The 23,602-nt window shown below is 40.3% G+C and overlaps 4 protein-coding genes across 5 annotated transcripts; all 4 read right to left on the minus strand.

Moving 5' to 3' along the window:
- Positions 1 to 150: 150 nt before the first annotated feature.
- On the minus strand, positions 151 to 1,906 carry LOC128252935 (putative gustatory receptor 98d). Its single transcript, XM_052981169.1, is given in 5 exon segments — positions 151 to 562; positions 618 to 785; positions 844 to 920; positions 987 to 1,260; positions 1,262 to 1,906. Coding segments are annotated over 5 exon segments (1,227 nt in total). The 5' UTR covers positions 1,862 to 1,906; the 3' UTR covers positions 151 to 454.
- Positions 1,907 to 2,982: 1,076 nt separating this feature from the next.
- On the minus strand, positions 2,983 to 4,317 carry LOC128263975 (putative gustatory receptor 98c). The gene is given in 5 exon segments (XM_052999265.1): positions 2,983 to 3,036; positions 3,088 to 3,255; positions 3,317 to 3,393; positions 3,448 to 3,612; positions 3,615 to 4,317. Coding segments are annotated over 5 exon segments (1,167 nt in total).
- Positions 4,318 to 4,807: 490 nt separating this feature from the next.
- Positions 4,808 to 6,643, minus strand: LOC128252229 (putative gustatory receptor 98b). Its single transcript, XM_052979793.1, has 5 exons — positions 6,627 to 6,643; positions 5,341 to 6,226; positions 5,194 to 5,270; positions 4,965 to 5,132; positions 4,808 to 4,909 (listed from the first exon to the last, which is right to left on the minus strand). Exons 2-5 carry the CDS (start codon positions 6,212 to 6,214, stop codon positions 4,808 to 4,810), a joined length of 1,221 nt encoding a protein of 406 aa, XP_052835753.1. The 5' UTR covers positions 6,215 to 6,226; positions 6,627 to 6,643.
- Positions 6,644 to 16,437: 9,794 nt separating this feature from the next.
- On the minus strand, positions 16,438 to 21,066 carry LOC128266659 (uncharacterized). Of its 2 annotated transcripts, XM_053003320.1 has the most exons (4): positions 20,837 to 21,066; positions 20,141 to 20,203; positions 19,916 to 20,078; positions 16,438 to 19,107 (listed from the first exon to the last, which is right to left on the minus strand). In XM_053003320.1, exons 1-4 carry the CDS (start codon positions 20,905 to 20,907, stop codon positions 16,780 to 16,782), a joined length of 2,625 nt encoding a protein of 874 aa, XP_052859280.1. In that variant the 5' UTR covers positions 20,908 to 21,066; the 3' UTR covers positions 16,438 to 16,779. The 2 variants fall into 2 exon arrangements, with proteins under 2 accessions (XP_052859280.1, XP_052859281.1); XM_053003321.1 differs by lacking the exons at positions 20,141 to 20,203; positions 20,837 to 21,066 and having other exon boundaries at positions 16,438 to 19,101; positions 19,912 to 19,979.
- Between the last annotated feature and the right edge of the window lie 2,536 nt (positions 21,067 to 23,602).

Genomic DNA, 23,602 nt, shown 5'->3' on the forward strand with positions numbered 1-23,602 from the left:
ATACGTAAAAATATTCAATTAAATCAAAAACTGTTTTTGCTTATTGCATGTATCGAATGTCTTCAATCAAGCAAAGTCGGAAGTGGTCAAATGTTTAGGCCATCACTGTACGTATGTAAGGTTTCCAAATTATTCATGGTGTATTTTTACAAAACCTGTATTTTACATGTATTTTACTTTTCCAGATGCTTAAAATCTTATTTTAAATTCCATATTTTTATGCTAAGGAAATGTTCATTTCTTTATTATTTAGGGTTGGTTTGAAAATTTTTTTTAAATACATTTTTTTAATAAGTCAAAATTTATTTAAACACTTCAGTGTTTCGTCGCCAGGTGTCGCTATTGCAAGATGTAGATTTCATCTTGCTGATGAATTTTTGTAGATATTTTGTTCGAAAATAAATGTGCTTAAGTTTTTATGTTACGGTGCTTAAGTAATTAAAAAGCTCAACATTCATGTTGTCATTTCGCTAATATTAATATTTTCTCGATATTTCATTTCCATAACTGGAATTTTGAATTGTACTAAAATAATTATATAGCCCAATATAGTGACCACCATCTAAAATAAAGTAGCTGAGTATAAAATTATAATTTATAGGTCATTCTTGTCATACCCCTCCAAAATACTTAAGATTGATGTTGAAGAACCCGCCGCAGTTGAATTGGAGCTTAAGGTGTTGCATTTGCAAGGAGTATTCCCTTAGACCCATTTTTAGCATTGAATAATTTTCGGCTGCAGGTAAGCAAACCATTTGCTGAAGAATGCGTGGGATGCTATTGTACTAAAAGATTTTAAAAAGATTTAATTAATTAAATATGTGAATTTTTGATCATACGTACCGCTTTGATGCAGAGCTCACTGTAAAAGCAGGACAAATATATAGTGAATAATAGTAAAAAACAAGTACCGACTCGCACTATAAAAATAAATAAGGAAGTCAAATTATCTGCATTATATAGTAAATATTTATACTTATACTTACTATACTGGCAGCAATCGTTTGGATTGATAGACTTGATGAGAGCCCAGTTGACGATGTGCAGGATAGTCAGCCCGTTGTATACAAATAAAACCATCATGGAGATGGTGAAATATGCGGCAATCTCACCCACTAATTTCCATATGCGGCCAACCATCAGCTGATTCCGTTTGAGAGCCACACAAAGCTCCTGAATCCTATCCCTGCAATCGCAGTCCTCAAGTTCAACAAAGATCTGGTCGAGAATATGGCGCACTCGGAGAACCAGCTCGTAGACCTAGAAGTACGAACAAGCAATATTCCAAACCTTTAAACTGCTGCATTACCAGGATAAATTCGGTGAATACTTTATTGGCCCAGTGGAGGTAGGGTCCTAGACCCGTAAGGGTAAAACTTGGTACAAGGGCTACGAGCACTACCATCCACAATCCCACTGCAAAGGCCAATCGGAACGGTAAGCTCCAACAGTTTCTCCGTCCACTTAAATCTCTCCAAGCATTGTCTATCTCATCCTCCAGTTCCGCCATATCCTCATAGATATGTCGAAGTCGGCCAAAGTTAAGCAGCATGTTGAGTTGGTTACATGAAGTCATGGCTACGACAAGAATCTTCTGCGTGCTTCCCATTACTTTGCTAAAATCCTCCGTGTGGAACTGGTGTAGATCCCGGTGTAAGGCGATGATGTTCGCATAGCACTCATAGATGACCAACAGAAGGATTGCAAATGAAAAGCACGAGTATCCTGCCACCAAGCAGCCTCTACGCCTCTTGTGCAATGTCCTGGTGCAGAACAGAGTTGGAGGTGTAAGTCCGAATATCGAAAAAACGTGCAGATATGGTCGAGCTGTGGTCAGCAGACTTCTGCGATGCACTTCCATGTCCGCCAAGGTCTCAAGAGGTACTGGTAACTGACGTAAACTTGCTTTTAAATTACTTTGCGAACCCTTTTCATTAATTACTATGATTAGATAATCTGAATGCTTTTCAGCATTATAAGCTTTCCATTAAATACAAACTAGTTCTTTGGAATGTATTTACCTTGACTTCATTATATTGAATATAAATGATGGGATGGTCTAAGTTCGTAAAAATGAGCATATTACTCCAAATCAATCATAGTCAATAAAAACGTTTTAAAACTTGTTGCTCAAAAATTATAAAAAAAGAAAGGAAGCAAACTTCGGCAAGCCGAAGTTCATAAACCCATGCAGCTATTGCAAAAACTAAATATTCCTGAAAACATTAAACATATGATTTACTTGCGTATGTGTCTAAAAACTTTGAAGCTATGATGATTTGTAGCTTAATTAATCAATAATTCCTATGGCAGTTATATAATATCGTTTTCCGATTTTAATAAAATTAAAAGCGTAATTCTGAACTGTCAAATTATTAATAAGTCAAATTAATTACAAATTAAATAATGGAAAAGTTACATTTAATAAGAACATTTTTTTTATATTTTTATTGTTTCCATATGAGCTTTATGATATAGTCGTCCGATTTTGATGAAATTTAAACCGTAAAAAAAAATTAAGAAACAGCAAAAGTATACTTTTTTTAATATTTTTTCCGATTGTTCCTATGGGAGCTATATGATATAGTCGTCCGATTTTGATGAAATTTAAACCACTATTCTAAAATATTATACAATTACTATATGTCAAAAAAAAAAATTTAAAAACAGTAAAGTTAATAATTTTTTTCATTTACTTTTCCGATTGTTTCTATTGGAGCTATATGCTGTAGTCGTCCGATCCAGCTCGTTCCGACTTATATACTTCCTGCAATAGAAATATTTTGGGAAAGTTTCATTCAGATAGCTTTATAGTTTGCGTAGAAACGGACGGACAGACGGACATGGCAAGATCATCTCTCATAGTGATGCTGTTCAAGAATATATACTATATAGGGTCGGAGATGTCGCCTCCACTGCGTTGCAAACTTCTGACTGAAATTATAATTCTTATATTACGCATATTTTCAATTTCGGTGAAACCTAAATTTTGAACTGTACTAAAATAATGAGATAGCCGAGTATAGTGACAACCATCTGAAACAAAGGCGGTGAGTAGAAAGTTATAATCGACAATGCATGTTTTACCCCTCCAAAGTACTTAAGGTTAATGTTGAATAAGCCGCCGCAGGTGAAGATTAGCTTCAGGTGTTGCATTTGCAAGGAGTATTCCCTTAGGCCCATTTTAAGCATTGGCAATTTTTCAGCTGTGGACAAGCAACCAATTTTGTGAATAACATGTGAGATGCTACTGTACTGAAAGGTTTTGGTAATATACATTTAAATATAACACATCTCTAAGACTTGGCACACTTACAGCTTTAATGCAGCGCTCACTATATAAGCATACCAGTAATAGATTGACCGATAGTAAAAGACTAGATCCGAATCGCTCTATAAGAAGGATAAATATATTGAAAATCTTTAGGACTTTTGGAGTTTACCCACTATGTTGATAGCCATCGATCGGATTGATAGATCTTATGATAGCCCAGTTGACCATGTGCAGAATAGTCAGTCCATTGTATAGAATCACCAGCGGCAGGGAGAGGGTGAAATAACAGCCAATCTCACCCACCAAGCTCCAAATTCGCCCAACCAGCAGTTGGTTTGCTTCAGAGCCACACACAGTTCCTGAATCCTATCCCTAGAATCGCAGTCCTCAAGTTCGGCATGAATCTGGTCGAGGACATGGCGCACTCGGAGAACCAGCTCGTAGACCAGAAGTACGAACAAGCAGTACTCGGGGCCTTTGAGTTGAAGCATTATCAGGATGATTTGGGTGAGTAGTTGATTTGCCCAGTGGAAGGATGCAATGCGTCCATTGGTAAAGCGAGGTAGAAGACCCACGAGCAGCACGATCCACAATCCCACGCCAACGGCCAATCGCAATCGTAAGCTCCACCACTGTCTCCGTCTACAGAAGTCCTTCGCGGCATTGTCTATCTCCATTTCCAGATCGGCAATGTCCTCATAGATACGTTTAAGGCGACGAAAGTTCAGCAGCATGTTAAGATGATTGAAAAAGGCCATGGCCACCACGAGAAATTTCTGCGTTCGTCCCATTACTTTGGTAAAGTCCTCTACTTGGAACTGATGCAACTCCTGGTGAAAGGCCCCAATATTTGCATAGCACTCATAGACGACCGTCAGAAGGATTCCAACTGCAAAGCTGCCGTATCCTGCCATCAAGCAGCACCTACGCCGCCTGTGCAATGTCCTGGCGAAAAAAAGGGGCGGAGGAGTGAGCCCGAACACGGATAGAACCTGCAGATAGGGACGAGCTGATGACAGCAGACGACTGCGATGGGTTTCCATGTCCCTCGAGGTGCTGAAAGCTACTGACAAAACCCTGAGAACTTCCGGGGTCAACTGGTAAGCACTAAGTAATTACATAGATAGGACTATCATGATTTCCTGCTTAGCGTTATTTCACTACAAATAAAGTTCCTCCTAAGGTCAAACACTGATTTTGTTTAGATTAATTGTATAATTTTGAAAAGCATTTTTTTTCTGTATCTTAAACTATGTATTTAGAGGTGTGTTATTAAAGAAAAGTATGGTTCTTGCTTTTTATTTATTTAATTTAATAAGATATGATAATGGTTATTTTTGGCCATATTTGTTTATTACAAATATAGTCCCTTTTGAGTAAAAAGACTTTGTTTTTATTGTATAATTTAATTAGATATTTTTTAACAAACCATGGATTTAGGAGTGCCAAACCGTTTATTTATTTTAAAGCTTCGATGACTTTGCATATATCATCGTATAATTAAATTTAAATTTACTTTGAATTTATTTTGTTTTAGACGCTACTGTTTGAGCTTGACTTAAATTTGGTCTCAGCAATTCCCTGGAGTTTGAATTGTATGAGAATTATGGAATAACCCAAAATCGTAATCAGCACCTGTAAGTAAATACCAATGAGCAACCAATTATAAGCAAGAGTATAGACTAAGTACCCCGCCAAAGTATTTTAAGTTGATGTCGAAGAATCCTCCGCAGGTGAAGCGGAGCTTCAGGTGTTGCATCTGCAAGGAATATTCCCGTAATCCCCTGATAAGCAGGGGAAAATCAGACGATGCAGACAGGCTACGAATTTGATGCAGTATGCGTGGAAAACTGTTGTACTGCATATATTTAATTTAAAATATATATTTGAAATGGATAAGTATTTTCTGGTCAACTTACAGCATCGATGCACCGCTGACTTAGAAGGCAAGCCATCAAAAGATTTATTAGGAGCAAAAGGCAAGTGCCGAATCGGTCTGGAAGATGTTTAATAACAATAAGAATATTGTGATCTTACAAATTGATTTATATTTTTTATTTACAAACCATAGCGACAGCAATTTTCGTCGAGGAATGTATTGATATATGCCCAATTGACCACATGCAGGATGGTGAGTCCATTATAAATAAACAGCAGCGTCATAGGCAGAGCGAAGTAGCTGGCCAGTTCGCCCTCCAGTCTCCAAACGCGGCCAATAAGTAGCTGATTTCTCTTGAGAGCCACACACAGAGCCTGGAGCATGTCCTGGTGATTGCAATCCTGCAGTTCCACCTGCAGTTGAAGAAGGGTGTGGCGCAATCGCAGAACCAGTTCGTGGACCAGCAAAACAAACACACAATATTCCAGGCTCTTGAGCTGCTGCATCACAATTACAAGCTCGGTGAGAATTTTGCTCGGCCAACTGACGTAGGGGCCCATGGACAGGAGGGTGAATCGGGGCATGACACCCACCAGCAGGATCAACCATAGACCCACAGTACAAGCCAAGCGGAAGCGGAAACTGTAGCGTTGCCCTTGTCCACCGAAACACTGCGAGGCGTCGTCTATATCCTTCTCCTGATTTGCAATGTCCTCGTAAATTCCGCCAAGACGTCGATAGTTAAACAGCATGTTTAGTTGATTGGCAATGGCTATAACGGAATAAAGGCTCTTCTGAATGCAACCCATTACTCTGGTAAAGTCGGCCACATTGTAATCCAAGACTTCCTCGTTTATGGCGATAATATTTATGTAGGAGACGGAGAAGACCAACACAATGATCGAAACTGCATAGCAGACGAATCCGGCCATCAAGAACCTTCTAGGGCCTTTTCGAGTGGTACTATCAAAACTTTGGGGCGGTGGCGTCTGGACAAACACGGAAAAGATCTGAAGATACGGAAGAGCTGTGGCCAGCAGGCGGCTCTTTTTTGCAACCATTTCAGGTGAGTTCTGAAAACGTAATGAAAAGAACACGATACGAAAAGATGTCTTATAACAAATGGGACCCTTCTACCCCTGTACCCAAAAATGGTAGCTTATGGTACTGGAAAAAGGCAGTACCTTTGGCTTATTTTAAATTGCATATTTTCACAAGAATGGAAGCAAACTGAGGCAAGGCAAAGTTTATAACCCACTGCAAACTTTTTTTTTAAATACAAAAATAGAAAAATTAAATTAAAAAAAAAATTATTTATTTTTTATATTCCGATGGAATATATATATATAAAATAATAAGAAACAGCAAAGTTATAATTTTTTCATTTCTTTTTCCGATTGTTCCTAAGTGAGCTACATGCTATAGTCGCGCGATCGTGCTCGTTCCCACTTATGCTGATTAAAATATATCTACTTTATAGGGTCGGAGGTGTCTACTTCACTGCGTTGCAAACATCTGACTGAAATTATAATATCCTCTGCACCCTTGCAGAAATCAACTTGAACAGTGAATCGTATTAGGAATTAATAAGGAAATATTATCAAAAATATCTTCTATCCCAACTGGTCTAAATTAATTGTGTACCTTACCCATCACTGCCTCTTCGCTTACCTAATTATTCAATAAACCAGGCAAGCACATTTAACTAATTAGCTAGATAAGATGTTCTATGAACCACTAGGGGTTGCTTTTCGGGGGGCCTGTTCCCCTGGACGATTTCAATCTCGCTGCCTGGCCAATTTCCACGTCATAACGCTGGTAACTTCCATTTGCCATACCATGCAAATGTGGGCTAAATTGTTTTTGTCTTTGGCCAGCAATCAGCATTGTCTTTCGACGACTGCATGTGGATCCACACATTTTCATCTCTCCATCTGTCGCTTTCAATTGCTCCACTTTCTTGCTTCATTTTCCATTTTGTGCACATAATTGCTCTTCTTGTGAGTCAAAGTGGGCAAACAACCAACCTCACCGACATCCACTCGCAAGCTGATGCTCCTTCTGCACAAGCTAAATCAAACGAAAACACCCAGCCACTCCCTCAACACCATATCCCGTTCAATCCCCAACCGCCTGCTAATCCCGTGCTGGAATTTCCCTGGGATCCACATGCACACACGAGGATTCGGATCTGGATGGAGGTTGCCGGCGCGATGGCAAGACATTGACGGGATTAAGTGTCCTTTTTAATTTTAAACTACTTCACTTCACTATGCTCAGTCAATGAGTGCGCTCCCTCTGAGACCCTCTTTTATATCCACCGCTCGGCTGGGCTTCTCTCCTTTTTATTTTTTTTATTACTTTGGCCCTGTATGTTTCTCTTTCGAGTCCTTTTCTTTTAAGCTTGATTAAGCACTTTGTGTAACTCTATGACATGGACATGCATTTGCATGCTGGACGCCGTGCCAATGGCATTTTTAATTTGCCATAGCAACATATCCTGATCCTGCTCCACTTCAAACCAGTGCTGCTCTAATAGCCTATTGTACGAAATATCGCTTAAATTTCACCAATAAACCGATAATATCAATAATATTTTATTTTTGAGTCCCTTTTAAGCGTCGATACACTCAACTCAAGCTGTATGAATCTTTTATAACTTCCTGAAATTTGGTTAAAAAATTATATAAATTTGTAAAGTATATACTTTAACATTCAAAATATTTTTGTAAAATTACTATTACTTATAAAAATGTACGTATTATTTTCATTTTTAATTTTTAAAACAATAAAGAGTTTCTTCAACTTTTAGTGAAGTCAATATAAAATTATAAAGATAATATGTAATAACTGATATGTTATTAAAAGTTTCCGAGAGTTCCAAAAAAAGGCCAAGTTGTCATCAGTGGCAGGACACTCAGCTTGGAGAGCAGTGCAAATTGCATGCATTAGCATTGGCACTGAGGGACGATGGGCCGATAAAGTGGGTGGTAATGGAAATCACGCCTAGTGGCGATTGAGGACAGAGGAGCTGGCTTCTCATTTATTATGCAGTGCTTCGAAGTAACAATGACTTTGGATTATTGCTTCCTCCGTGCCGCAGCAAACAATTGAAATACAATAAAATTAAATAATTTTTAACAAGCCACAGGAAAACGGAAGTGCTTGTCCATACCCACACCGACATACAGATACAGGCGCCGGCAGATTTACATGGCCTTAATAGCCAATCTCTGGCATTGGCGCACAGATAGTCCGTATATAAACCGCTTTTTCCACTACATTTTATCATGCTTATTACAAATGTATTGTATATTGTTTAAATTGCATTTAACTTAAATAAAAAAAAAACGAATTATATATATTGATATATTTTATTCGCAAAGGTAAATAAATCCACATAAAGGAATGGTTGGCTGTGTGCGAGTGTCTGCGAGCAATAAACAAATACAATTTTATTATTTATTATTTATGTATTCATGGCCATTAAACGGATATCCGTGGCCGTGTTGCATTAAATTGCACTGCCGCCCAGCCGCCCAGCCGCCCAGCCGCCCCACTCATCACCTACTTCTCCCCTTACCTTTGTTGTGACCTACAAGGACTCTCGCCCTCTCCATTTTTTCAATACATAAAGCGGATCACGTGTCGCGGTCACGGAGTCAGCTTTAATGCACCTTTAGTTCATGTTCTGTGAGCGATAACTTATAAGGAGATTCGAACTAATAGAACAGAAGATAAGTTGGCTGTAGAAAAGATTAAAAATAACTAAAACTGTGTGCTTGTGCACACTGAAAAAACCTTAACAATCTACAAAAAGTTCAGAAGGCGTCTATTGAAGATAAAGCCCAACTGTTTGGAGTGTTTATTAAATTGAATATGTATGGTTTTTAGCATCTTAGTTTTGTGTGTATTGGTGTGTCGAGTTTGTCAAGTAGTTTTAAGTAACTGTGTGCTTAATTCTCTAACAGTTTGATATTAACTTTGCAAAATTATTAACAAAGAAAACTTACCAAGTGCTTTTAATACTGTGTTGTTGTGAAGGCGCTCTCTTCATATGTGTGTTTAAAGTAAGTCAATTAGACATCCAGTTAGGCAAGCACTCGTGTTTATTATCCTTTATCGAAAAATGTTTCGTTGTTTCTTATTTTCCAAAATGCACGTTTGGAATTCCATTTCTCCTCTATAACTTTTATTTTACGAGTAATAATCATGGGTAGGATAAATCCCTTCCTGCACAGAAAATGAAGAGAAAAATATGCTTTTATATTTCTTGACATCCGGAGTTGTTAAAATTTTAGTTGAAATGCATACTAAATATTTGAAAGTTTACATGCATTGTTACTAGGAACTGTAGCCATACATTAGTGTATTAAAGCCATTTCCCAAATGCCGCTGCAAGCTCAGTGAAGTAAAGTAAAATGGAAAAGCCAGAAATTCATAAACGCTTACTGTGTGATAAAGTCAAATCTCCAATTAAAATTTATCCACAACTTAAAACCACCTGAAGCATGTGATAAGCTTCCGTCGGGCCATAAGTATTTCGTTATCTGTCGAGCAATCGTTTGGCAGGATGCGAAACAAGTTTAAGGAAGTATCAATTGTTGGGGATAAAGGCCTGGCGATACAAAGACACGGATCTCTCCTTTCTCCTTTCTCCGACTTCCATTCTCCATTTCTCCGGATTGTGGGTGGCGGTTTTAGTTGACTTGGCACTGGCAAACAGCTGAAAGTGTATCTTCGGCTTTCAATATGTAATCAATGCTTTCGAATATCTTTGCCATTCGCAGCAAGGCTTTTGTCTTGTGCAAATCAGGAGACGGAGCACCGGCGTTTGGAGTTGGGTAATGGCATCACCTAAGCCAACCTATCCATGCGAAGAAACAGTGTGGAACCTGGGAGTATGGAGATATTGGCACACAGACTCGGAGCTGGCGTGTGTGGCCTGCCTGGGGCGCACAAAAGGGATTTCAATAAAACGCGCACAATCTGTGCTGAAAGCTTAAACAATAAAAGCGAAAATTCCGCAAGGGCTTCGTGATAGAAGGGATATGAATATTATTGGGATGTGTGATCCTAATGTAGATAAATCTAAAATCCAAAAATCTATTTCAAATTATTATTAAAAAATATTTTGGTAAATTAAACAATAATATATTATTATACTTAGCTCAAATTAACTTAACTTTTAAGATATTTCGGCCATTAGAAAAAATGTTCTTATTTCAATAAAGATCAATTTTTTATTAACTAAAATTGAAATGTGATATATATACCTATTTCTTGTTATTATCTTTCAAATATTTATTTATGCGTGTGGGCATGGAGTTGCGTCTAAATTTACTTCAAATCTAGTCACCTCTCTGCATTTTTATAATACTAAAAATTTGTTATTATGTATTCAAACATTTTACAAGCTTTAATTTGAGCATTCCTCGAAATTTTAACATTGTCTGATATTTTTTTAATTGCTCCAAGTGCAAAGTGCAAGTGCAAAGTACCCCAAACCAAATCACGAGGCTCACGAACTTGAAACTTGTTCATCGCTAGGAAAACTTTAAGTTGTGGTTCAAGGGAACAGGACAATGCGACATGTGTATCCTTGTATCTGGGCATCCGTGCAGTCGAGTCTCCAAATATCTTCCATACTGCCAGCAAGCCAGACAATGCAGATTAGCCCCGAAACGGAGGGACCCATCCAGCACTCGAGACCTTCGTGAGAGACAAAAGCACTTGGCCGGGATTTTAATGAATAACAACATGAAGAAGTGCGGACTGGGTAACAAGAGGAGGAGCAGGAGGAGGAGCAGGAGCAAGTGCAGGAGCAGGAGTAGGAGATGGCATCCACATCAATTACATTGCGGTTGGCTGCCATTGCCAGGGACACTCTAACAATCGAGGGCCAGGAGCACGTTCGCATATGAATATGAAATGCAGAAGCACATGGCTGCGGCCATATCGATGAAAATCAATTCCACTGTCATTCGGGAATCGGAACGGAATCGGAATCGGAATCTCTCAATTGGTCGAAGCAGCTCGAAGATACTTCTGTGTTTGTCGCACTGAATTGTCAATATCAGCTCAAGTTGATTTTGTCCCATTATCTGTGTAATTTGGAACACAACTCGGCGAGTACTGCAACTGTCGGTTTTGGATGGCTCCCAGCAAACCAGCTACCTTTTTGACCTCTTTGCCTGCGGCCTATTGGGCAAATTAGTTTTGCCTGATTGCAAATTGTACATGGAGGTTGCTGATGCTGCTGCTGCTGCTGCTGCTGCTGCTCCGCCTTCATGACAGGACGTAAATTCAATGTGTATGTATTGTATTATGGCTTCGTTCGTTTTAAACCAGGCCCACACACGGACTCAACCACCCTGCTGATTTATGTTTATGGGCTTGGCAAATATTTGCGGCACTTCAAAAGCATTATGATGATTATTAGCATTGTTTGCCATCGTAGTAAAACTGTCATACGTGTCTGGCTGACTGTTGCCCAACATTTGCACTCGAACAATATAGAAAAAGAGAGCATCGCCAACTGGAGCTCCAACTGTAGCTATAAATGTAGCTGTAACGGACAAACGTGAAACGTGACCGACGTGATGTTTATGCGAAAACATTCCCCCATCATCTGAATAAGTGCGACTGCTAGTGTGAGCGGCGGCATTAGCATCCGAGATCGGGATAAATGCTGCATAGCTGCAGAGGCATGCACATCATCATCGAAGACCACTTGCCCTAAAACGGAAATCGACTAATCGCCAAAGTAAGGCGCAACTTTGGGGAGACGCGTTAAAAGTGAACACGAATCGATGACAGCGTTTGTCATCGCTTGCTGAAAGGGTTCCAAACACCAGGGAAAATGATGCTTCAACACAGAACAAAATTGTAACTTTAAAGTATTTCAGTGTATTACAAAAGTCTTAAACGCTGAACACCCAAAATTTTGGATTGTGGGAGCTATTAAGTTGTAAAACCTTGTCAATGGACTTGATTTGTCAAATTGTTTCTCTTCTTTTTAGCCTCAAAATAAAGTTGATAAATATTTAAAAATGTATGATATCGTAAAGCTAATAAAGTTCAATTTTATAATTAATAAATTGAAAAATTATAATAAATTCACTTTGATAATTATTACAGAGTCTAATCAGTGTTATTATAATTTTTAAATATAAATGATTCACACCCTTTTAGAAGGTAGGTTGTTGGAAAGGAGACTGCCATCTCTACTGCCATCAAGTCCTAAAAGACTCAACAGTCAAAGTTCGGGATTGTAATACTTATCAAGTTGTAAAGTCGTGTCGGTGGAATCGATTTTTTCAAATGAATCTCTCTCTTTTAAGCCTCAAAATAAATGTTTAATAATAAATACTGTACATAACCTTTTAGAAGTAACAACATATTTTGTTTTAAATTAGGTTGGTTCTTAAAGAGAAGATTGTCACCTCCACTGCCATTCAAGCCTTGAATTTCCTATTAACTTAAAAGTACACAATTTATGTACTGTTTTTTGGCAGTGTCCATATGTATATCACTGGCAGTGTCAGCTCTCTGGGCCAAAAGTCGCACCACCCAGAAGACAACTGCGTGACAATGCCTGGCCCCAGTTCGGTTCCCAAAGTAGAAGTGCCTGGAAAACTTTGTGCCCCCCAAAAGAGACAGCTCTGGAGGAACTTGTCGCGCATATGGCTGCACCTACAAGGACAACGAAAACGACACGGAGCACGGAGAACGGAAAACGGAGACAGCAGGAATCGCACCCTCGTCGCAGACGCCGCCATTTTCAGTGTAAATATTTAAACAATAATAAGTTGGCGGAAAAACGTGGGGTAAACTCTTATGTTGCCAGCGCGGCAAAGTGAGGCAAACTTTTGTTATCTTTTCACCATGAAAATAGCACGAAATTGAACAGGAAAATGCCGGCGGAGTCAGACGGTATATCAGGTTGAGAGGTGGTGGGTGGCTGGTTGGGTGCGCTGAGTTGGTTGGGTTGGGCAGGTGACAGGTGGCATGGGAGACTACACATCGACGGGTTTCGACAGACAGTCGGGCTGAAAGCATTGCACGTGCACTAATCATCACGGATGGCGGGCTCTCGGGGATTTTGGCTGGTGTATCGCCTTTCATGTTTTCAATTAGCGTTAATGTCAGTGCAGCGCCCGATGAGCTGGATCTATTGGCTGAAAACTATCTGTATTGGCTAATGTTTTGCGTTTTATTTATGAAGCCCATCCATACCAAATAAAGGCTTGCCGGTTGACAAGCAGACAATAGAACATCATATCACCCTTAAATTTCAGCATATTTTGGAGTGCAGTTTTAAGTTTGTGGAAAGTATCATGAGGACAAAACTATCCCGAAATATTATGAGTTAATAGGGGATACTTTACACAAATTACCTAATAAAATTAAGAAATAAATGTAGATCACATACAATTATAAAATATGCAAAAATGACTCCGGAAATGATAAACATACTTTGTCTTACACTATTTTCTTAAGAAAATATATAGTTTATTACTATGCTGTTTGAGACGTGGGAAATTGCAGTTTTCAAAAGTTACTTCAACTCGAAATTAATTTCCGACAGGTTCAATCCATCATTTGTGCCCCCCACCACAAAAGCCAACTCCTATATTCATACCATAACTGCTCTATAAATATTATCCGGCAAAGTCTTGCCTTTACACCGAAAATGTCATTTGCATAACCGTCAATCATACGCCACGTATGGTGGCTCTTGGTGTTCCACCTTGTTTGTTTCTGCTTCACTGAGTGTGCACACACACGATGCACAACCACCGCACAGCCATCGAACCGCCAGAACCCTAACCCACCATATGTTCGATGGCATTGGAAATTTTGCTCCTCGATTTGCGTTTGCGTTTTATTTCGAAATTGAATTTCAGCACTGATTATATTTTTTCCTTCTTTGGTTGGGTTTAGGGGGTCCTGGGATACTGGGAAACTGGGAAACTGGAACCCCGGGGATGCATTGATTGGGGGCGGGGTTCCCCGTTGTTTGCGTTTTCCGGCTGCCGGGGGTGCATAAATAAGCGCCACTCAATTATGCAGACTGCGGGCGAAGGAGCTATAATCCTTTATCCTTCTACCTGCGACGTGTCGATTTGATTTGCTTTGCAATTTATTTTTGAATTGCGCTGACAAGGACACACTTCGCGCATATGGTATTTATATAATATAAGACTTTCTTTGACAAACCGCTTGATAAGCTTTATGTAGTGGGGCGGAGAAAACACCTCTCACCATTTTGGCCAACAATTTCGCAATTTAATATCGACATATTTACCTTCACACTTCAACTGCTTGGCTTTAATTTCAAAAGGTATACCTTTATTGGGAATTTTTTATTTGCTGTAAATTGAGCTCGCAATTAGCAGCTTGATAAGAAATTGGGGGTTTTTCCTTTGGCTTATTTTTTTTTTGTCGTCATTAGCAGGAATTTAAAACCTTTTTTTTTTACCGATGGAGAGGGTTTGGGTCAATGCAAATATTTCATTTGAAGTGACACAGCGTTGAAAGTTTGTCTGAATTTGCCCTGACTGAGGGCATTTAAATGTGGCCCATTACATTTTATATTGCCATTTGCCTTTGAGGTTTTGTGTGTAGCATTTAATTGCGAATTTCTGTTGAAAAAGTTTCATTTCACTGCGTCCTGGCCCACTAACCTTTGCCCCGCTCGATTTTCTTACTTCATTTCATTTCGGTTTACTTTCTCGCTTGTACGGCTTCAAATGTTCAACTCATTAAAAAGTGAAACAAAAATGGAATCGAAGACAGCGGGGGCGGTTTGTTAGTCTATTTGCTCGACACTGCAGCCATTTCCGAGCAGTCATTGGCTTTAAATACGGAAATATGCGAAGGGACGTTTGCGTATAGTGTGGCGTGCTCCCAATGGTTTATTAAATATTTAATGACCCAACCACAATAATTGATTGACATTTGATTTAACTGTTTGATGTGCTCGAGCGTTGACATTCCGACAGCCCAATTATACGTATTAATTACATTTTTACTGCTGTCTGTTCGATGCAGAAATTAATTTAAATTAAGCCGGGGCAGAAATAAGAACAAAAAAAGTGCCTTTAGGTGTAATTAAAAAACTTCATAAAATTATTTTTAAAATGGAATAAAACACTCCTGGCGGAATAAAGTTCGAAATACCATAACAAACGCATGCAAATGAGTGTGATGATCGCATTGATGACGGTGAAATTCGCAAAACGAAGGAAAAATGTCCTTCGGACACTCAAGCTGATGGAAAAATGTCAGCAACAGTTGGAGCCGCTAGTCGAAAATGAAAATGAAAATAAAAATATAAGCGCTTTTACTGCCTTAACTGTGAATCAAATTAAAATTGCGAAAGCGCTGGAAAATACAATGTGTGTATATTATATATATGCTTATGCAACAATGTATGTATGTGCTGGCATGATTTCAATTAAGTTGGCCATTGTTGGCCAAGTAAGCAGCCTCTGCCACCCTGCAAGTCAGTGGATGAGCAGATGACCAGATGACCGGGATGCTCCTCATATCGGGAATCAGCATATTTGCTGGACGTGGCTTTAACCGCCTGGCCGCACATAATTAGTGTCATTGGCAGCGATGCCAGCGAGTGTTGGCCAGCAAATATACATAGCTGGCGAAAGGTAATTTGGAGGCCCATGGCAAAGACAATTGCACTTTTGATAAATTGCCGCCTGGCAGCAACAGCTGCTGATCTTATTACCGATGTCGTTAATGAAATATTTCCCAGCCCATTCACGGGGGCGTATGTGTGTCGAGTATTAATTCTGAATATTACGTATACGCACTGTTAACAGCTGAACTGTGTCAAGGCTGAATATTGGTGCTTAACAGAAATGACTGAAATACCGTACAGCGATTTGTCGCTAAAATAACATTTTTTATTTAAATTTCCCAACCCTGATATTTAGTAAAATCTAAATAAATAAAAAAGCTTCCGATTTTGCGTGAGTATGAAGAATAGTTAATGGCTAGTACCATTAGTTGCCATGTTAGTTTTAGTTATGCAAATAATTCTACCATAAAAATAAGTATGATTTTCTTTTAATTGACTAAAATTGATTGACTTTGTGACAGGCCAATTATATATATCAATTACAATTAAAAACAAAATTAATTTGTATAATTAAATCTTTTGGTGATAAATTATTTGCAATAATTATAATATATCTTAATATTGATGTATAACTAATTGCCTACATTTATTACCTGTAATGTTTTCACAATGAAAATGGAGTTTTGCATAGTATATTTATTTTATTTAGCATATTTGTTTTATTTGACATGCAACTGAGAATATTAAATAAGACGAGCATTATTAGTTTGTCGTCACCAAAGTAAGCAACAACTTTGGTGTGGCTTGTGGCTTGCCATTTTCCGCAAAAAATAACATTTTAGCTATTGCTCTTTTTATTCTCCTCTCTGTTTTCTCTCCGTTTCCTGGATTATTCAGAATACTTTTCCGAATGCATTGGCAACAAATCGAATCGGTCGTTCACTTTAAATTTGGGGCGTGAGGTGGGTGGTCGGTTAACCCAAATGGCAACAAATTAGAGCTCGAACGGTTTGCCGTATCGTACTAATTCTTTGCCTCGCTGCCGGTTGAAAAATCGAAATCACTCTCGCTGCCGCCCACGGGGGGCGTGGCCGAGTTGGGGGCGGTGGATGGGGTGGGTCCTGGATTTGCGGCCAGGATCGGGGTCGGTTTCACGCTTGAGCTATCATCCGTTTCGCTGCTGTCAACGAAATTAACGCGCTTCTTTTTCTTTAGCTGCTGTTGCTGCTGCTGCTGCGCATCATTAGACGCCGCTTGTTTGTCTGTCGTGGAAAGTATTGACGTGGGTTTGAGGGGTTTATTGGTGACTGGTGGTTCCGGCGGAGCAGCAGCCGCCACAGCCGGACTTTCTTCCACTTCCGGTGCTGCCATTTCGCCCACTGGATACGCTTCCTGCTGCTGCTGCTGTTGCTGCATCAATTGCTCCTGTGCTGGCAACTCTTCGTGCTGCTCTTGCTGTTGCTGCTGCTGATCCGGCTGCTGATCCGGCTGCTGTTCGTAGGCACTGTAGTCATAATTCTGCACCGCACTGGCATCGTACTCCTGGCCAGCGTAGCTGCCATCCGGCGCATATTGAGTGGCATTGGGATCGGCTATATACTGCCCCGTTGCCTCGTCGTATATGTACCCCGGATAGGCATTGGGATCATAGCCGGATTCATATTGGCCAGCCTCGTAGTTGCCGTAATCAATATTGGAGTACTCCTGCGGCAGGACCTCTGCACCACTGGCATCGCCCGTTGCCTCCGTGGAGCCTGCCATTTCGGGAGGAACCTCGCCAACTGCCCCCGCATCCGCTGCGTACGACTGATAGTCTGTGGGATTTCCGATTTCGCTGTAAAGCGGCTCCGCTTTTGCGTTTGGTGGCTGGCCGGCGGAATCGATGCTGGCATAGATGGGCTCACTGGCATCGCCGTAACTGCTGGCATCGTATTGCTCGTAACCGGCCACCTCCGGCTCCGGCTGCTGCTGTTGCTGCTGCTGCTGCTGCTGCTGCTTTTCCACCTCCTGGAGTTCCTCCGGCGATGTGTTGGTTACCATATTTTCGAAAAATCCCTGCGTAGGTGCGTCCACCTCGCCTGCTGTCGCATTAGCTCCTCCTGCACCTACACCTCCACCTCCACCTGATTCGCCCCCTGTCAAACGTTCGCCATAAATGGCATTTTCAATATTCTCAATCGACACACCAGCTGTGGGCTCCTGACTCCTGGGCGGCGACAATTGATTACCCCTTGCCAGCTGCTCATCAACCGCAGCCGCTGCCTTTTCCAGGGCCGCCCGGCTGGCTTTGACTTCGTCCAGCAAATCGTTGCTGATGCCAACTTTGGCACCAACCGCTGATCCCTGCTCACCGGAACGCACGTTCAAGGGGCGTTTGTCTTTGCGTGTGCCATCCTGCCAGGACTCATCGATTTTGAGCTCACCAAAGTATGCTTCAAAGTCGTGGGGCTGCTGATGTTGCTGCTGTGGCTGTTGATATTGCTGCTGTACCTCTTGATGTTGCTGCTGTTCGGGCTGATTTTGCTGCTGGCGTATCTGGTGCTCCTGATGCTGCTGCTGCTGCTGGTGGTCTGGCCAATGTCGCTGGCCGTTATGCTCATTATGCCCAACGACAGTTGGTGATTTTTCATACTCGACTGTAGTCACGCGTGAATTTGTCCAGGCATCCAGGTCGCCGGTTTCCCTCTGCGGTTGCCCGCCCACATCCTGGCCAGAAGTTGTTCCCGCTCCTGCCGTCGGCAGCTCAGTTAACGTCAGCGAGGGCGAGGACGACGTCTTTGGCAATTTATCAAATGTCAACGAGGATGTGGCCAGCGTCGAGGAAGTGCTGCTAAGTTGCCGGGCACCCTTTTCCTGGCTGGAGGACACCGTGGATGTGGGTGTAGCTTCTGGGGGAATCCTTCCACTGCCACTGCCACTGCCACCCAGATCCGCCTGATAATCACCTGTCAGGTGGGGATGCATGCGCTCCGGTAAATCGGCATTCTCATTATCAAAGGCGCGCAGGGTGGCGCGCAAATCGAACAGGTTCGAAGTGCCCAGAGAAGCTGCAGTTCCGCCAAAGAGCTCCGGATAGTAAACAGGATGGCCAGCTGCATTGGGATGGGGGGCGGGAGGAACAGGACTTGCTGCGGCAAACTGGGGCGTCAACAGCATGCCCGCCTGCGTGGGCGTGGCCATGGCAAACGTCCACGGCTGAGGCGTCGGCTGCGGATTGGTCGCCTGCGGCTGCGGTTGCACCAGCACCGGAATCACTCCGCCCGCGGTTGCCGGCGCCGATGTCGTCGTCTGCTGGATGCAACGCATTGTTTGATTCTGCACCAATTTCGCAAAGTACATTTGGTACTGCAGCTGTTCGCAAGGGCAAAAGAAAGGGGAACTATAGATTGGCTGTTTGGTTTGTGCGCTCAAAAGCAAGAAAAGAAGCAATCTTCGGCAAGCCGAAGTGATGCTGATCAAGAATATCCTGTTCTCCTCTATTGCGTTGCTAACTATTGACTGAAATCATAGCACACTCTTTAAGAATATGAAATCCAGTAAATACAAAGACTGCAATTAACTTTAAAAATGCATTCGTAAGTTTAAAAAAAAAATAGAATTCAATAATCAAAACTTTTGTTTTTATAAGTTAGAAAATGTTTTTCTAAAAGCTTAGTCGTACACATACAAAACGTGTATTTGTAAAAAGGATACCTTATTTTGAATTTAGTAAATGTTTTACGTATTTTAAAATTCATGTACAGAAAAGTATCTGTAATAAAAAAAAATATTTGTAATATTAACATAAGAAATAAAAATAATAATGGCAAAACAACATTTGTTTCCATTTGTTTTTATTTCAAATATGAAGTATTATTCAAGCATGTAAAACAATCGTTAAAAACTCCATCAAAACCCCAATTTCGGTTTAGAAAAAGTTGTTTACAAAATATTATTAATAATTTAATTTAAATACAATTGCTTTTAAAAATATATAAATGTGTAAAATCGTTTTCTTAAAAGTTCTAAGAAAATGCTATTAATTTTATTTACTAATTTCAACCAAAACTATGCTTTCCAAATCTTTCAAAGCGATAGCTCCGTGCTTCTAAATTCTTGTGTTTTTTTTTCACAGAATTCTGGGAGTTGATGGCAAGTGGTTGATTGTGGGAAGACTTACCTTCATCATTTTAAGCCGCTCGCTTCGCTGCGACATGGCAGCCGTTTGCTCGTCGATGCGCTCCAGCATGTGAACCAGCTTTTTGTTGCGCTCGTTGCGCTTGGTCTGCTCCTCCAGGAACTCCTGGTACTTTTGGCGGCTCTTGTGGCGCACTGACTTGTCGCTGCAGTACAAATGGGGTTCACCTTTGAGGGCAAATGAAGGAAAACGACAAAAGCTACTTACAGCTCGCTGCGCTTCTGCAAGACCTTATCCAACTTGTGCTCCAGCTGCTGGCGATTATCCTCGCTGCTCAAAGAAATTCGGAGAGAGTCAAAGAACATGCATATGATTTGTAAGCGAAGCGGTTGCATATGCACATGAAAAGCTTTAGAAAAGCTGACAAACACAAATCAATGGCCGTGGCCTTTGCATGACTTACTGCATACAAAAATCGAAATAAAGGGTAAAGCCCTCTCCATGCAAAAATGCACATTAGGAAGTGCAGTCAAAGCATGGCATTTTCAGGACTTTCTTTATTTTATTTGTATGCTTGATTTTTTTGTTAAGAGAGTATTTTTAATAGCATATTTGGAAAATGCAAAAACTTTCACTTTTACGAGTTTACGTCACCTGCTCAATATATAAAACTGATTACGAACATGAGAGTGCGTCTTATAATACTTTTTGTGTTCCTCTGCCATTGCCAAGTAATGAGAAAAATTTGCATCAATGTGAGATTTAGAAATAGGTAAGTTAACTATTTTTTAAAATTTATAATTAATTGATTGGCGCAAAAAGATATCCATTTTAAACCGATAAATTCACTTAAAAAAAAATTAAATTATTTGAATTAACCCAATAAAAGTATAGAGTGGACAAGGACTTTAATTTGTTGAATTTATTTGATACTAATTTTGGTAATGTTATTTATCTGCTCACCTGCGCTGTAGCTTCTCCTGTAGCAGCTCCACCTGCAGCTTATAGTTCTCCAGCTCGGCTTGGGGAAACATGGCTTAAAAGGGGGAGTATAGGGGAATTATCTTCCGTTCCTTCTGGCCGAAACCGCTGCGAACTTAACCACTTGGCGGCTCTGACTCAACTGGCCATATGCACTACAGCCCGGTATTGACACAGTTTACTTGCCACGGCGATATTAATGCGACAGTGTGTTCTATTTTAAGGCAACTTTATTTGAATGCCGCATTAAATACGTGTTCGTATGGGTGATTGGCATTTGTTTTGTTGAGTCTCGTTGCCATGGCTGCCCGGTTTCTTGGTGGTTCCTTTTGCGTATTTATTTTGGTGGTTGCTTGGCATTGGCCAGGGACATTTGGCCCCTATCGATTTCCCTCGACGACTCTCCCAACGTGCCACGCATTGAGGAGCAAGCGGTAGTGGTGGAGCGGCAACTAACTTTCGATTTTTCGCCCCATGAATTTTACATTCCACTGTCGTTGTTTTTTTCCGGCCTGTGGTATACTAATTACACGCCCAGCAAGTGGGTCACTTCTTTCAGAACTCCGGCCAGTTTTCTGTTCTGTTCCGATTTGTTCCGTTCTTGGCTTGGCCGCACCGGGCTGGGATGGGCCAAAAAAAAAAAACGTGAAGAGTCGTCTGGGGTCACCGGACCCGGTCGGGCCATTTATAATGCATTGCACGGGATTGGCCTGCATGAGTGGGCCCAGCTTCTTCCATTCCTTTTCTGATGAGTGTAAACACATGTTGTTGTCGCACACTCGCACTCAGGTTTACACTGAGGGAAAAAATGTATAACCAAGCTGATATTTTCAGGTTTTACTATGGCTCATTAAAAAAATAAATATAAATATGTCAGAGCATAAGGTTACTTTATATATCATTATTACATTTACAAATTAATAATGATAACAAGTATTTAAATTAACATTTACCAAATATTTTAAGCGGATTTTCCTAAAAAGAAGTGAAAGAAAACAAGTTCCAAAGGTCTAAATTCACAAATCTTTATTTATTTTTTTAAAAAGAGCAAGCCTTTGTTTTAAAACAAAAAGCTAACTTGTAATTAAGATCAACAGCAACTACCGCTCGTCTAGAATAACAGTATTATTTTAAATAAAATTTTATGACTATATACAGTCAATTTAAACTTTATAATTCCATGAGATCTCTGAGTGCAGAGGCTACCCTTTGTGTGCGGCCAAGCGTGCGGCACCTGAATGTGAATTAATGGCAGTGGCGTCTATCACTCCCCCGGCCGCAGACAACAGCAGAGGCCCCTCACTCTCGCTGACATATTCACACGCTCACCACGGTGTCCTGCATGTCCTGTGTGTTCTGTGTGCCCTGCTCCATGTCCTGCTGCATGTCCTGGCTGCCATCATCAGAGTTCCCAGCGTCAGCAGTGACCAATCTCGTGTTCCTGTTCCTGCCAGAGTCACTGGCAAACGGCTATTGCCACCGAAGCCACAGCAACTCCACATCCTGCTTGACTTGCTACTGGCTTTGGCTTTAGCTTTGGCTTCCCTCGTCCTGGCTGGGCTTCTCCATGTGGCACATGTATAGTATATTCCGGCGTTGTCACGGTGTTGTGGCTGCGAGCCGAAATATAAAATTTTTGGTTATTTACATGTTCGGGATAACAAACGGCCGGGAGGGGCACTGTTATAAGTGCGGCAGGTTATCGCCGCGGTTCTTCGTTTCAGGACACCGAGTGCTGATGGGTCAGTGGGCAATGGCAATCAGGGGCTCTGTGGCAAGAAGCAATAACGTTTATATTATTTCTCAACCAACAAAGATATTCGCGCTAGTTGTGCGGCCTACACATACATCATTTTAAAAGTTATATGTAGGTAATATATTTTATCATTTTAATAAGTCCCCCTCCCGTCGGCTTCCTTGACCTTTGCCAAGGGGTTAAAATGAACTTGTTGCCAAGCGACCAGAACCACGAGCAATTTCTCCTTGTCACTACCAATTTGAGTAACTGAAATTCGCGGAATTCCTTAAGCGTTGGCTAAAATTCTGAAAGTGCATACTTAAAAGGAATAAGTATCGCTTGTAGATATTCTGCTATTAAAATGTTTAACCAAGAAATGTAATTATGTATAAATAGTTTACATTATAAGCTTAAGAGAAAAATGAGAATGTCATGAAAATGCACATTTAATAAACGACCGTGCTATGATATTAAAAAGTTTAGAATAAGTTTATAATTGTATTAAAGTAGATATGGTACAAATTTATTAAACATTATAAATTTCTAACTATAAAATTTGTTTAAATTAAAGGAAAGTCTTTAGGTTAAAGTATACAAGAACTAGTCATTGAATTTAAATCATAAAATACACAATGAACTGATTTTCATATAAAAATATTATAAAATAAATATTATAAAATATTTTGTTTAAATTAAAGGAAAGCCTTTAGGTTAAAGTATAGAAGCACTAGTCAGTGAATTTAAATCATTAAATACACATTGAACTGATATTTATATAAAAATAAGATAAGATAAATCATTATATTTTGGTTTTTAATAAGTTAAAATCAGTTAAAAACATCGTCCATATGCCCTTGAATTTTTCCGCTGTGTTATCTTTTCTAAACCGAGAACACGGCAGCTCAGACAACTGCGACAGCCGCGGATGTCTGGCGAACTTGAGGTCTTGTCATATCGACTAATATTTACATATTTATTATTTAGACTGAGCAATTTGCGACAAGGTCTTG

This window comes from Drosophila gunungcola, chromosome 3R (genome assembly GCF_025200985.1).
Source record: "Drosophila gunungcola strain Sukarami chromosome 3R, Dgunungcola_SK_2, whole genome shotgun sequence".
Classification (NCBI taxonomy): Eukaryota; Metazoa; Arthropoda; class Insecta; order Diptera; family Drosophilidae; genus Drosophila; species Drosophila gunungcola.

Bases quoted from the DNA above. Each gene is read 5' to 3' on its own strand.
- LOC128252229 (XM_052979793.1), bottom strand. From the start codon at position 6,214: ATGGTTGCAAAAAAGAGCCGCCTGCTGGCCACAGCTCTTCCGTATCTT. The intron at 5,271-5,340 runs GTTTGTAAATAA...AACATCTTCCAG, and splicing joins CGAAAATTGCTGTCGCTATG to ACCGATTCGGCACTTGCCTT. The intron at 5,133-5,193 runs GTAAGTTGACCA...AAATATATGCAG, and splicing joins GTCAGCGGTGCATCGATGCT to TACAACAGTTTTCCACGCAT.
- LOC128266659 (XM_053003320.1), bottom strand. From the start codon at position 20,907: ATGTTTCCCCAAGCCGAGCTGGAGAACTATAAGCTGCAGGTGGAGCTG. The intron at 20,079-20,140 runs GTAAGTAGCTTT...TTTGTACTGCAG, and splicing joins TTGCAGAAGCGCAGCGAGCT to CGACAAGTCAGTGCGCCACA. The intron at 19,108-19,915 runs GTAAGTCTTCCC...CCTTGCGAACAG, and splicing joins AGCGGCTTAAAATGATGAAG to CTGCAGTACCAAATGTACTT.